The sequence below is a fragment of the Borostomias antarcticus genome (assembly GCF_949987555.1).
Source record: "Borostomias antarcticus genome assembly, chromosome: 19".
NCBI lineage: Eukaryota > Metazoa > Chordata > Actinopteri > Stomiiformes > Stomiidae > Borostomias > Borostomias antarcticus.
The window spans coordinates 17,503,725-17,519,026 of NC_140252.1; the positions used below are offsets into that span (position 1 = coordinate 17,503,725).

Genomic DNA, 15,302 nt, shown 5'->3' on the forward strand with positions numbered 1-15,302 from the left:
GATTTCGGAAACGGAAACACGCAGGAAAGCGGAAGAGAATGTATACAATGGACATCTAAAAATCAATTAAGTTATGAAAAACACCATTAATTGCCTTTCTTTGTCACCGCTGCTCATAAAGAAATGGCGGATATCAAGACACGGCATCGTTGATCGTGTCAATCCACCCTCAAATGGACCGTTAACGGATGAAAAGGACCACAATCGAGAGGGTTATTTCCGTATTTTTGGTAAGTTACTGAGCTAGTTAGCTCCACAGCTAGTTCCCTGGCATGCTAGCTAGGGTTGATGGTGCCTGACTAGCTAACGTTAATTAGCTTGCACTAAGCTAGCGAGGGGAATGGAGATCTGCTGGTTAGCTCCTCTGCAAGCTAAAGTAATTACTATACACGCATCGCACTGACACAGCTTCATAGTTGTAGCCGGACATGCTGCTCTCTCGGTTTTATCAAACGAGTCCGAGTGTCTTTGATGGCTAGTTTCGCCTATTTCTACATGATCTAATGATCTAGCGTGAGTGAGTTAGCACAGCTGTGTTGACGGTCCGTGATTGATGCCACTTTGTTGATGCGTCGTAGGCTAACGTTAGATAGCTGGTGGACTTGTAGTTGTAGCTAACGTTACTATGTTGAGAGTTGGTTGTGTCTGACTGGCTGTATTTTATGCCAACTTAGGTCTAGCTAGCCAGCGAGCTGTCTTACTGAGGGTCATTTAATCGATTAGCACTAGCTATGCTAGGAGGCAGAGGTTAGCTAGCTAGCTCGCTCGCTATAGGTACAGTAACTGTAAGTCAAACTAGTATCGAGTTATACCCACAGTGTAGGTATTATGCATATACAGTTACTGCATAATCATACTAATAGGAGTTAGACACTGTATATGCAGTACAATGGCAGTGGGGCGTAATCATACTAATAGGAGTTAGACACTGTATATGCAGTACAATGGCAGTGGGGGAAGACAGTAGTGACTAGCTTGAGATTATGTTTCAACTCTTTCATAGGAAAGGCCATATTTGCTGCGTGCTCAGCCTATTGCTTCGTTCTATCTAACCAAGGTTTTCTATGTGTTTTTGCTCTGTGTGCCTAGAAACTCTGGAGGAAGGATTCCCAGGCTAACCACAATGAGCTGAGAGTGTGTGGAGTCTTCCGGAAGAGGTTGCAAAAGAGAGAGAGGCTGACTGGAAGATGCCAAGAAAAAAACAACAGAATCCACAACCTGTCAAGTGTAAGTGCAAGTTATTTCATGTAATATACTCCCTCACCATGCCCCCCTTGGTTCAAAATCAAATGCTTTCTGAAGCTCACTGTAGGTCATTGCTCACTCTATTGGAGATTACATCAATTAGGCTGGTTACTTTAGTCGGCAAAAGTAAACGTGACTGATATACGCTGAGACTATGAGGTTGCTTGAGGTTTGAGTTTCTTACAAATGCATACTAGTAGCCAATGCGTAACGTGGAGTGTGCAGATTTGTCGCCAGTGTAACGTGTCACTGTTCTGCTTCCACTCCCCCACTTGCCACATCACTGAGCCCAAAGTCGATTACGTGTTCATTTAGAAACACACCACCTCCCTGGAACTACCATTTAGGCAGCTGCGCCACCGAATGGCTATCAATTGGAGTACTCTCCTCCTATTGGTTGCTACAGTCATTAAGACAGTGGTGTGACTGTGACAAATGAAGGAAGAACACTACGACAACCCCCACTTCCCACACTCTCGCACACACACCATAATGTTGGCATTACCATAATATTGTCATTATCTGTAGTACATCAAAACCTCCACTAGAGGGCAGTAGAATGCCAGGATACACGCGAAAGGCCTGTTCCCCAAGCTCTTTATGTCCTTGGAAATGAGCAGTTTTCCTGGGAGGTGACAGCTGTGCTCAAGGGCATTGGTCCCTGTAGACCTATGAGAACAAACTGACATTCCAGACATTAGTGTTCAAAAGACATCTGTTGGTTGATTTCACTATTTCTTGGTTCTCACCAGTGCAGTTTTATTTCTGACAACCGAGCAGTGGATGTGTAGAAAAATCATGTAGAAACGTCCGTAAATATAGTTAGTAAAACAGCATTATAAGGGACACAACTGTATTTGTCACAAACACATGTTCCACATAAGTTAATTGGTGAAACCACCTTTCTGGATTCTAAGTGAGCCCTGCAATCGTCCTGCTAGCTGTGTGTATTGAACCGCACTGAATACTTTGCCAACCTGTAACCTAAACAATGTGCTCTGGTGCTATCCAAAATAGAATTTGATGTCAGGGGACATTATCAATAGATAAACATTGTTTTTTTAATGATAAATGTTAGCAATAATTTGTGATGATTCATTCGCCACCTTTTTCCCAACTGCAGTGGATTCTGAAGATGGTGTAGCCATTCAAGCTCCAGGAAGCATCAACTTGGAGACGAACTTCCTTCTGGGACACCTCCTTGACATTGGTGATCCAGACAATGACAACAAGACCCCAGACCTAGAGAAGTACTCAGGTGGGTAGTAGTAGTTCCAGAGTTAAGCTCTAATCTTCTGAGTGATAGAAGAATGCGCTGTGCCTACGTGTAAAGACCCTGACACACCGGGCCGATAATCGGCCGTCGTGAACGGCCGTGAGTTGGGATGACTGAGCACGTCGAATCGGCCTCGGAGCGAGCGGGCACGTTGGGAAAAGAGAGATCACTCTGATTGGCTAGAAGTTACGGGAGTGACCTGCAGTAGCCTATTATTGAAACACATTACAGTAGGCTACTTGAAAGGACAGGTAACACATAGCCTAATATAGCCTACTAGGGGCAGGAATTAACCTATGGTAAATGGACTGCACTTATATAGCGCTTTTATCCAAAGCGCTTTACAATGGCCTCTCATTCACCCCTTCACACACACATTCACACACCAATGGCGACAGCTGCCATGCAAGGCTAGCCTGCTCATTGGGAGCAATTTGGGGTTCAGTGTCTTGCCGAATACTTGATGGTTGATGGTTTATTGAATTAAGAATTGTATTAATATGATCATATATTATCTGCATATTGAACTGTGCCAAAACTACGTGCAATTTAGCATTTTCAATTGAAGTGCCTATCGGTTATGGTCAGCTAGTTGGTTGTGGTGTAAGATGACAATACTATTTATAGTTTCTGTTGAATTTGTTATGATGAATATTGAAATGCAATGAAGATCTCCAAACATGCTTCCAGATGAACCAGGCCAGGTCCAGCCTGGCTTATGTGCGAGGCTGGCTTGTTTCTGTTCAGGGCTGGTAGGATGGAAGCTAGTCATGCCACTGAAATAGCTGTGAATTGAAATGACATAAAATAATGTCTGATAAATTAAGACAGGTGTTGTCGCCTGGACACATCAGTTCCAATGCTTCCAATGCTAATCCAGCACAATAAGAGCGGGATAGCCAGTTAGCTCGTGAACTCACAACAACTAGCAGCAGCTTCCATAACATTAATGGTAGCGGTCAGTGGCTAAAGCAGTTACACTGATAACCTTAAGTCATCCCCACCGGGTCTTGAACCACAGTCTCCCGGGTGGGAGTCCAATGGTCTGACCACTACTCTACTTGTGCAGTGGAGATGGGCAGGCTGATTTTGGTGTCCTTTTTGATTTTGGTGTGCTGGGACCACTGCCTCTTGTGGTGCCAACAGAGAAATCCAGCCACGCACAAAAACAATGTTGTGAAAAGTCATTGTAACAACTTCACTTAGCCTACTAATTCACTCATTCAGTCATTTTTGGGAATAATATATTCACTTCATTTTAAGGCCATAAGCTGCTTATAAACCAAAACTTCACTATAACCTTTAATTCATTAGCCTGACTTTTTGCATAACTTATATGGCTAGTATGTATCATTAATATACTACATTTCTTTTGGGAATGTACAGCCTGATAATTCAATGAATTCATTAATTGACTATTTTTAATTTTTACCAAACTTGAATATGCTTAGTATTTATTACTAATAAGAGAAGCAAGGTCAGCATACTGTTTCAATAGCCCCCCAAAGTGATTCAATTATTTAACGATCTAGTACTTATTACACCTCAAAATACACAGTCATCCTGTTTGGAGGTCACATGGTTTTCAGCCTGTGGACTGCTCACAGTATTTGTTGTTTGTTTGATGGCGCCTCCATAGTTGTGCAAACGTTTGTGAACTGAACTGTATGTGCTCTCCTCGACTGTGGCAAAACAATAACAGTAGTGTAATTTCAACGACGTTGCCAGCCTGAAGGAAAATGTCAGTGGGGGGGGGCGGGGGTCCCGATACTCAGCAAAGTCAACGTATTTGTTTTTAGTATATCCAGTGATGGTATGAGCACGACCGCTTCCTCTCCCCTTCTCCATACAGTACACGCTTGTACAAGCAGAAGCGGCTCGCGCCAAAAGCCTTTGATTAGTTTACCGAGAAGCGAACGCGGTACAATAAAATGCGATTGGCGCGTATTGTGTTTCACGAGCGGGCTAGCTCCGTTTCCCCCCGGGTGCGGAGGACAGTCTCTCCCCTGTGACCGGGAGGAGGAAGGCAGACTCAGCAGAGGGCTCGCCCCCCCGCCGTTCCCTTCATCTGAAAAGAGCAGACGGCAGAGGAAAGACAAAATAGTCCTGCCAGCATTATTATATAAGGGTCATAAGAAGAAAGCCATTATCATCAAGGACACCATTGCAGGAAGGCATTTATTTATCATCATCATCATCATCTGCTGTCTCGGCTCCTGCTCCCCTGGCGTCATTATCATCATCATCATCATCATCATCATCTCCCCCTCATCATCATCACCATTATCATCATCATCATCATCATCATCAGCACTGCCATTATAGTCATCATCATTATCATTAGGCCCAGTAATCATCCACGAGGGGTTTCTGAAGGGCTGGATATAAGGCCGGTCCAGACGCCTTCCCTCCCCACACTCTCCCTCCCTGCCGCTGCGCAGCCCTGCTGGTCTGCTCCTGCTCCGAGAGTGAGAGAGAGAGAGAGAGACGTTCCGCGGAGAGAGAGACCGCGAGGCAGCGACGGGAGAGAGAGAGGGGGGAAAGTGCGAGACGGGAGAGAGCCGGACCGAGAGAGTCGCATGGAGGCCTGGCACGCGCGCCTGTTCTCTCTAATCCTCTCCTCAGGCTTGCAGCAAAGGGATATTGTCTTCGTCCACCCGTCCTTCTCGGCAGCGCAAGCGTCGCGTCCACAATACAAAACAGGTCAGCGACGCTGTGAGTACGGACACGAAACGTTCTCGGGACACGTCGGTGTCGTCTGTAGAAAGGGGTGTTTTTCTGTTAATCGGTATGCCTCCAACTGAATTTGAGGGCATCTGAGGTAAAGCCTAAAAATTCAACTGTTTTCATTTGGGGTTTCCTGGTCAGGATGGAGAGGCTGTACTATTAGGAAAATACTGTTAGAGTCCCAAACCATACAATTGAGTATTATACTTTAGTTAAATCTTATTAAATCTACCTACTATTTAATCTCCTTTTTAAAATTAATTATATTATATTTGAGTTTATTCCTCTTATGTACTTTACATACTTTGTTTTATATCACTGTTTGGTTTTTATATTCATGTACTGTAATGTTACTCTATTATTATTCATGTAATCTGTTATGTTTTTCCTGTCAAAGCACGTTTTTTTGCGATGTTCATGTCTGTTTCTGCTAAGTAAATTTGGTTTGACATAGTTTAAAATCATTCTCTTCAAATGAAATCACTTGGGCAATAACGTCAACGGATAACCTATAATTTGACCCAAAATACTAAATCAACCAGCAATCCGCCCAATGTTTACTCCTCTGCTTTTCCATCTGTCCTGATTAACGCTTTCCTGCGTAACGTCCATCTATATACACTAATGACGCGTCATAATGTCGATGTCATCAGTGCTCATGGTCGCCGTTGTGTCTGGCCCCGCCCCCTCCCCCCCCCCCCTCGCAGACGGAGAATCTGCAGACCTCGGTTTCCCCGCCTACCCCCTGGGTGATGACGAGAGCCCCGCCTACAGCCAACTCAGCATGGAGAGCGACACCGACGACCGGCGCAGCGCCGCCAGCCACAGCGAGAGGAGGGAGGAGGAGGAGGAGGAGGAGCAGCAGCAGCACCACCACCACCACCACCGGCGGAGGGGCGCGGCGGCGCCCGACCACGAGCCCGCCTTCCCGCCGTACCTGTCGTGCCGCGGCTGCGGCCTGCTGAGGGACGAGCCGCTGGGCCCCGCCGTCGACCTGGTGGGCCCCTACTGCCTCCGCTGCTGCAAGGCGGGCCGCGAGGCCAAGGGCGGCGGCGACTACGGCGCCCCGTTCGCCGGGATGCGCGGCGCCGGCGAACGGGAGGACGTCGGCGACGGAGGGGCGGCGGCCGAGGCGGCGGCGAGCGACGACGACGGCGGCTCCTCCAAGCTGAGCTCGTGCCACCTGTGCGGCTTCTCCTCGCGCTACGCCAACCACGTGAAGCGCCACATGAAGACGCACAACGGCGAGAAGCCCTACAACTGCCCGCTGTGCACGTACGCCTCGGCGCAGCTCGTCAACCTGCAGCGACACCTGCGCATCCACACCGGCGAGAAGCCCTACAAGTGCGACAGCTGTACGTTCGCCTGCAGCTCCCTGGGCAACCTGAAGAGGCACCAGCGCATGCACGTGCCCGCCGCCGGCGTCGGCGCCGCACAGGAAGTGCCCCGGCAGGTCGGCGGCGGCGGCGGCCACAACAGCCTCAAGAGGCCTTGGATTGGTCAAAGGGCCAAGGAGGAGGAGCCCAGTATGTCAGTTGAGGGTACAAAGCGTTCGCTTGTTTTATCGGCTTCAGATCGAATGTTTCACGCAGTGTTTCATTCAATCTGGAGACGCTCACTAGACCATATGGAAGCAGTTTAAACGCCATTTCGGACGGCGCCATCTAACCTTTGATGTAACTCCTCTCGTCTGTCGCTCTCTCCGCAGAAGACGTGAGGTCAGACCTGCACGTCCACGGCGGCGCCCAGAACCACGCCTACCTCTCGGCGTTCGACGGCATCAGGGGGGCCCCGCCCCTGCCCCCGCCCCCCGCGCGCCAGCCGCCGACCCTGGTGGAGGTCTCCGCCGACGGGAGGGGCCACAACAGCGTGAAGAGGTCCAGGATTGGTCACAGAGCCAGGGAGGATGGGCCCAGCGCTTCAGCCCAAGGTAACTTTTGAGCTCTCTCTTTTTCAGATCTCTCTCTTTCTCTCTCTCTCTCTCTCCTCTCTCTCTCTCCTCTCTCTCTCTCTCTCTCTCTCTCTCTCTCTCTCGTTCTCTCCCTCTCCCTCTCTCTCTCTCTCCTCTCTCCTCTCTCTCTCTCTCTCTCCTCTCTCTCCTCTCTCTCCCTCTCTCTCTCTCTCTCTCTCTCCTCTCTCCTCTCTCCTCTCTCCTCTCTCTCTCTCTCTCTCTCTCTCTCTCCTCTCTCCTCTCTCCTCTCTCCTCTCTCTCTCTCTCTCTCTCTCTCTCTCTCTGGGGTGGGGGGGGGGCACGAAATACGTGGCGAATTTAAATTCTTGGTAACGTCGGTCACGAAAATGTGATTTTCTCCTCCGATCTCTTTGCAGAAGCCGTGAGGCCCGACCTGAACATGCACGGCGGCGCCCAGAAGGACGACTACCTTTCCGCCTTCGACGGCCTGAGGGGCGGCGTCCCCCCGCCTCCGCCCCCCCACCGCCCGCCGCCTCTCCTGGAGAGCGCCGCCGCCGCCGGGATGACCAGGGCGGGCGCCGGGGCGGGGCCAGGGGCGGGGCCAGGGGACGCCCGCAACGCCCTCCCCCCCCCGCCGCCGCCGCCGCTGCTCTTCCCCTACACCTGCCGCCTGTGCGGCGTCGTCCTGGAGGACGAGGACGGCTCGTCGGCGCAGATCTGCGCCAAGTGCACGCTGGACATGCTCACCAAGGACGCGTCGTCCTCCTCGCCGGGCAGCCCCGGCGGCGGCGATCGCGTCTACACCTGCCCCATCTGCCCCTTCCTCACGCACTACCCCAACCACCTGGCGCGCCACATGAAGACGCACAGCGGCGAGAAGCCCTACAAGTGCCCGCAGTGCGACTACGCGTCGGCGCACTTCGACAACCTCAAGCGCCACCACCGCGTCCACACGGGCGAGAAGCCCTACAAGTGCCACCTGTGCGACTACGCGTGCGGCAACCTGGCCAACCTCAAGCGCCACCAGCGCGTCCACTCGGGGGTCAAGCCCTTCCAGTGCCCGCTGTGCAGCTACAGCTGCAACCAGAGCATGAACCTGAAGCGCCACATGTTGCGTCACACCGGCGAGAAGCCCTACAAGTGCCAGGAGTGCGGCTACACCACGGGCCACTGGGACAACTACAAGCGGCACCAGAAGAAGCACGGCCTCGCCACCGACGGCTGGGTCAAGGAGCGCACGTCGGGCCGCGACGACGAGGAGGACGAGGAGGAGGACGAGGACGAGGGCATGGGGGGCGGGGGGGCGCCGGCCGAGAGGAAGGAGGCGGGGGTGGATATGGGGTACATGCTGGGTAGAGGGGGCGGGGTCGTACCGCATACATGAGATTGTATAAAAACAAAAACAAGAGAGAGAGAGAGAGACTCTGAATGAAAGCTACCAGCAACGGTTTGTTTCGTTGTCCTTTCACGAAAAATCTATTGTCGTCGTTTTGTTTCGTTTCCCTGTGTTTTTGTCAAAGATCTTCAGTGGCTGCTACTGTATGTAGAATCATGCACAAGTTATAAAAAGACGATGGTCGGAATGTTTTTGCCTTTTTGGACAGAGAAGGGAGGAGAGCCCGTCTTTGGTTCTGTCGTCGCTGTACCTGTGTCGTGCCAGATTGTCCCCCCGTTGTCCCGCCTGTACCGTCCTCACTATATGTCCCCCTCAGTAGCGCCACACTTGGGGTCACATTTTGCCTTACAGCCATTTCATATCCCCCCTCCCTACCTGTTATAGCGCCCCCACTTTTAATAGGTCACCCATAACCTGCATTCGTATATACATACAGTACAAACACTAGTTCTGATACCCGTTGGAGCACACATTGAGTGCCCCCTGCTGGATGCTGTGGGTGGTACCGCTATCACTAATTGGCCATTTATTCTGCCGCAATTACCAAATTAAAAAATCTGTCCCTGTTGCTGTCGGCCTGGGACCCCTGCCGGTACCCGTGCCAAACGTGAACGCTTTCAGGCCGACGGTGTCTGAGGAAAATGGAAACGGAGATACACACGTGGTTTGCTCACGTTTTTAGATTCACACACACACACACACACACACACACTATGTGGTCATCTAATAGAGAAGCATTCGGTCCTGGTACCATGACCTGTACTCGTCTCGCCAGTTTGTTGGATGAAACCTATCCTGTTCTTTTACACACCATCCAGGTGTTACAGCTCTTAACATCCACAAGACTGAACCAGTCAGCTCGTTTCACCACTACAGAAACCATGCAAGAAGCTGTTGTCAAAATGAGGATTTCACCCTGCTGGATATCGCCACCCTGTACCGCTGGTTTCGCACCAGCGCGCCTAAAAAAAACGGTTCTCTTAGTAGCCCCGATGTCACCCCGATGTCACCCCACAAGTCCTTCAGAGGGAGAGTGTGTGTTGCGATGCTTTTGATTGCTGTGTCTTATCAACTGTGAACGTAGCCCATTGATTTGTCTTTTTCTTCGTTTTTACTTGAAGCAAGACACGTACTAGTAAGCATGAGAGTGTCAAAACTGAATATATATAATATAACGTTTATTTTTTTAACGTGACTTGTCATCCCATTAGAAGTGCACACCCCTAGAATTGTTTGTCCTGTTTTGAAGAATGTGTGACGTGTCAGTGGCATTAAGTTCCTTACATGGGAGACAATACAAGGGACCACATTTTCAATTTCCATCTAACGATGTGAATTACTACTATATGCAGTCATATATTTTCAGGTTGCAAGGAGCATTGAAACGTATTGATTTAGCCCCAAGGTCCCTGACGGATCCCATGTTCTTATGCAGTGGTTTCATAATTGCCTTAATTAAGTATTTTGAAATAAATAGAAACTATGTGTCGGACTGGTGCTTTTTTCCTGGATGAGTTTTGAGTTGAAGGCCTAGATATTGGTTTGGATGACAGTTCCTCTTCATACTGGAACAACTAGGCCTACCTAGGCTACTCACCACAGACACGTGACATCATTGGCTGTTCTGTAGCTGAAACTATCCAGACCCTCGCAGATCTGTTCCAGACACGTATCCATGATTACTGAACAGGGGCCTCGTGTTTCCCAGAATGCAACGTTTTGTCCTTCCGTGACTGATCTGTCGAGACTGTAGAACTGTAGAAAAGCGAGCTACCCTTCAGGAGGCGAAGAAGGAAGGAAACATTATTAGAGAATTTGAACAGGGCCAATATACTCGTGTATTTGCAGGAATTAGCTACGCAAATAAGCGCCCGGTGGCTGTAATTGAAATGCACGGCAGAAGCGCAGATCTACGCACACAGCTGCTGGAATGTCGCAGTGCTCGCATTTGAATGAGGGGAGGACTGGCAGGCCGGAGAGGGATGGGGTCCCAGGTGTTGCTCTGCAAACAATACTATCTTCATCATTAACGGCTATTCCACGCTCCAGAGACGCCGGCTGTGATTTATATTCTGAGAAAGTGTGTAAAGATAATAATCTCAGTTTGAGGGGGGAAAAAATATATAGACAAGATATGCAATCTGTCCTAACTGCCTCTGCTAGTGATATATGATTGGAACAATTGAGGCAAGTATGGTCATTATACAACTGCCAAAGTGGAGAGAGAGAGTGTGTGTGTGTGTGTGTGTGTAGGCCATTCAGAAGAAGTTGTGCAGAATGAACTTGGCAGTAAACCAAAATCCACCAAGTACTGTAGTAACCCAACTCCCCCCAAGTGACCGCTTACTTTCTCTACATCAAAGCACCGTGCAATCATTCACCTCTGGACAATACTGAGCATGAACATAGATGCAGCCCAGGCTCAAGGATGTCATTTGGCACCTATACATTTATTGAAAATGACTTTGAAGCTTCTGAACAATCAATACAGCGATGCGTATGAGAAAAATAATGATCTGAATAGGCTTTGAAGATACTCTACAGGCCAGAATATCTTTTGTCTCCGTACATGATAGAGGACACATAAAAAAGTAACAGTGGGAGTATGGATGATTTTTTCTGATGTGAAGAACATCAAATCTCTAGTTCTAGCTGACAAGGCAGAGCACAGCCAATGGGTTTTGATGAATTTACACAAGGAGATTTAAAAACCAGATGTGATACAGTTGGACTTCATTAATACTGTCGAACACTGGAGCTAAACGTGGAGGAATGAGTGGAGAAACCAAGTCCCTTGGAATGACATTTGACACAAAATAGCAGAAACGACAATTCCACACTTAGCCGGTGTACTGGAGAATCCTTGTATCTCAATTTGCTTCAATTACAAGCTGTCATTTTTTCACGGTCCTAGGACCATACAAAACCCTTCAAAAGGCAATGTAAAACTTCAAATATCCAATATACAGGTCATTGCCAATGTGAACATACATCGTTAATGTTTTACTCAATCCCTGAAAAGTTGACTTGTTGGAGATACAAGGATGTTCCAGGATGCTGACATATTCTCATTTATGCGGTGATCAAGCTGAAGCAATAGCCAACAAAGCACCTTTTAAGCAAAATCTCCGAGATGATTCCCACAATTACTTCTAAATACAAAATGGAATCACACAATTAACCCAAAGAACAATATTCCACACAACCCTTTGTTTGCCGAAATAACACAATCAATATAAATCAAGATGTGGAATTTGTAAACACTTCTCATTCTAACTACAGTTCCCTAAACATTCTGTAAACAATGATAAATGTTAATTGTTCTATTCTTTTATACAGCTTAGATTACAGTTGATCTATTTGATTACAATAAACTATTGATGATACAGATATTAGTAAATGTTCAGAATACTTTTTCTTAATTGCATGTACATATAAAAGTGACATTACCATGTTTTTTTAATGTTTCTTTTGTGCAAAATGCTTTAGTAAACTATAATTTTGGCATTTATGAGAAACTAAAAAAAATTGGTTGGAATAAACAAAACCATAGATGGATTTTCAGAACCCCTTGGAAATATTCAATGATGTTTGTCATGCGTTTCACTCAATAAATATCCATCTCGATCTCTAATACTGTGCAAAATTCTGGGTTCAGCAAGTGCAAGCAGGTTGACCGAACCGGCCAATCAAACACACGTTCTGCAAAAGAATTCGAGCTGGCAGGCCCCCATTGGTTAAGGCTGATTATATGTTTTTGTTTGTTTGTTTTCAACCAATAGCAAACCCATGCTGGATTAGTAGATTTCTGACAAGTTGGACCAGAGGCAAAAATGTTAAGGTGGGAGAAAATGATTGGTCATGCCTACAGGGGAAATCGAGCAGGGATCCTGTTGAACACATGGTCTCAATTACTGGACTCATTTTCCCAGCTTCTAATCTTCAATAGCACATAGAGATGAGGACAACACCAACAAGTTACTACAAAAATTCAACAAGTGAAAATACACCATTTGGCACATTGAGTAAGAATGAATTCCCTGGAAGATTTTAATTCTTGACATTCTGTTATTGTATTGCCTATTGACACAAACGCTCCAGGTTTCACTAAATTTTAACCTTGAAATTGATTTTCAAAATACATTCAAAGAACTACTGATAATTAACTAGCCAGTTATGCAGCATAGTTTCCATCACTAGTGTTCAGTCGTGTTTCCTAATCTGCTCCTCTCATCGAACAGAAAGGTGTGGCCGCCAGAAAAAAACAACCCATGTCAAGATCTGACATCATCTCTTATTAGACCTGCGCTGTGATGTCATCATCTCTCATTAGACCTGCGCTGTGATGTCATGATCTCTCATTAGACCTGCGCTGTGATGTCATGATCTCTCATTAGACCTGCGCTGTGATGTCATGATCTCTCAATAGACCTGCGCTGTGATGTCATGATCTCTCATTAGACCTGCGCTGTGATGTCAGACTCAACGCCCCAGACTAACGTGTTCAGAGAAGAGAACAGTGATTCTCTATTCGAGACATTGACGGGAAAGTGATGTGCAGGGACCGATAAACCGTCAAGACTGCAGGCCGTGTTCTTGTCAGTATAATCGTCTCTCTACATGCTATCTAAATGGAGATAGCTACCCAACAAGAGAATCCACCCCGAATATGTGATGTCTGTTTTAACCGCTTTGAATTTGAAACTTGAAGTTGATATTCTTGACATTCGATATTACATGGGGCAAAGTGTGAACTGATGAATAAGTAATACAAAAGAAGTTAGTCAGTGTTTCAGGCCAGTGACATATGAGAGCTTAAGGCGGTGATTCACCCGGAAGAGGCTACAATCTTGCAGAATGGGACGACTCGGCTTTGCACTGCTCGGTTCGGCTCAGCTCGGCTCGGCTCGGCTGGGAAATCTTTGTGGGCGCGTTTGACATGAGTGGGGAGGGGCGGGTTTGGGGGGGGGGGAGGGATTAGGGGATTACAGGTCATCATCCCCGATCCCCTCGAAAGCGTAGTTGCCGTGGAAATCGTTGCCGCTGATGTCGTTGGCGGAGTTGGAGGCGCTGATCCCCCGGAGGGAGACGGAGCTCAGCTTGGTCTGAAGAGGGGAGAGGAGGAGGGGGGAGGGGCGGTAGAGGGGGGCGGTAGAGGGGGGGGGTGGAGGGGGACAGAGGAGGAGGAGGAGGGGGACGGAGGATGGAGGGAGAACAGTCGATAGGAGGAAGATTGAGGACAGAAGGAGAGGAGGGGAGGAGGGAGGAGAGAGAGGAGGAGGATGGGGGGGGGGGCATTAGTTCCAGTATAGGACATTTTACAGTGGGGGGAAAAGTAACTTTCTTACTGTTTATACAGTACATGACTCAGCAGAATCTTAATGGCTCGATACTCACTGAGAGCTTGACAATCTGTTCACGGTTTGGGTCCGGAGAGTCCTGAGTCAGAAAGAGGAAGAGCAAGACAAGATTAAACACCTCTGACTACCTGACCTAGCCGAGGACAGGACACACTTCCTCCAGGGGGGAGGCGGGACAATCGTCCGTCCTCAGAGAGCTGCCCAAACGGACAAAAATCCCACGGTATCGCGCGTCTGCGTGAGGAGGATTAACACAGTCAAGCAGCGCAGCACTAAAAAAGAAAAACATCAAAGGCAACTTCTCTCCTGTCACGCAGGAATCTTTCCACCGGAACATTCTACCAAGACCCCGGAAAAAAAGTGTAAAAAAAAAAGAAAAGTGTTTCCTCCACCCACCCTCAATAATAAACGTGCAGTTCCCAGTCTTACCAGTAGAGGGGGGGATTTCACAGCTTGCTGACTCTCAGACCGGTGGATGGAGCCATTGTGGCGTTTCCTCAGCATCTGAATGAAAAGTCATTAATCACTTACCAATGTTATTCATTTATTTTTCACCCGCCATTAGCTGTTGCTTAGGCAGCAGCTACTCATCTCGGGTTCCCGTAATAACAAGACTTAATGGCAAGTGAGGTGTGAGTAATGGTAGGTTTTATGGTGAATAGCTTCTTATCCAATGACAGTACCAGAAAGTGGTTTGCTCAATTCGACTGACAGGCCCTCTTTCCCCCCCAAGGAACAGCCCAGTGAGTGTAGGCTATTCGCCAGCTGAGGCTTGAATATCAAAACTGGGTTCTAATACCAGGGAGGGCTGTCATACTAGAATAGAAATGTCTGCCTAGGCTGCCTGATTCAATCTCAGAGAAAGCAGAGCTGTCGAAGCTTGGCGAACCATCCTGAATTCTATTTCACAGTTGTTCACTCCGTGAATCCATGGAGAATAGGTACCGATAGAGTATGGGTTGAATAACGATTTAGGGACGGGTTGCCAGTCTAGAACAGCTGGTGTGTGTGTTCGTGTGTGTGTGTGTGTGTGTGTACCTTCTTGATGCTCCCTCCAGACTTCTTGACCATCAGCTCGTCCACCATGGACTGCAGACAGATGCTCATCATGATAGCCTGACAGAGAACAGACGGTAGATTTGGGGCGTCGTTAGAAACAAAGAATGTGTTGGAAAATTATCATGGCACCGTAGAATCACTTAGTTCTTATATCTAAGACAACAATATCTATTCTAGAGTCTTCATCAGTTTGCCATTCTTTGTTATGTTATGAAAGCTGAGGTGAATGTGTCGATTCCAGGCTCAGGGCGAAATTCTCATTCCTTCTCTGGGTCAGAAATGTAGCCCGTTAAATTCATTCAGATTTGAGTATTTCAAATATTTGCG

General features: G+C 47.8%; 2 protein-coding genes across 2 annotated transcripts in view; one reads left to right on the top strand and one right to left on the bottom strand.

Annotated features, from left to right (window-relative positions):
* Positions 1-54: 54 nt before the first annotated feature.
* On the top strand, positions 55-8,544 carry znf513a (zinc finger protein 513a; the record flags this gene model as incomplete). The annotated part of the gene is made up of 6 exons (XM_084454046.1): positions 55-230; positions 1,090-1,227; positions 2,369-2,503; positions 5,956-6,789; positions 6,957-7,178; positions 7,577-8,544. The coding sequence occupies exons 2-6, from the start codon at positions 1,188-1,190 to the stop codon at positions 8,542-8,544; spliced, it is 2,199 nt and encodes a 732-aa protein (XP_084310172.1). The 5' UTR covers positions 55-230; positions 1,090-1,187.
* Positions 8,545-10,985: 2,441 nt separating this feature from the next.
* snx17 (sorting nexin 17) overlaps positions 10,986-15,302 on the bottom strand; it is a 30,922-nt gene continuing 26,605 nt past the window's right edge. Inside the window, exons 12-15 of the mRNA XM_084453626.1 lie at positions 14,955-15,032; positions 14,346-14,420; positions 13,954-13,995; positions 10,986-13,661 (exon numbers count right to left, since the gene is read on the bottom strand). Coding sequence (XP_084309752.1) covers positions 13,542-13,661; positions 13,954-13,995; positions 14,346-14,420; positions 14,955-15,032 — 315 coding nt within the window. The 3' untranslated portion in view covers positions 10,986-13,541. The remainder of the gene's footprint in view (positions 13,662-13,953; positions 13,996-14,345; positions 14,421-14,954; positions 15,033-15,302) is intronic.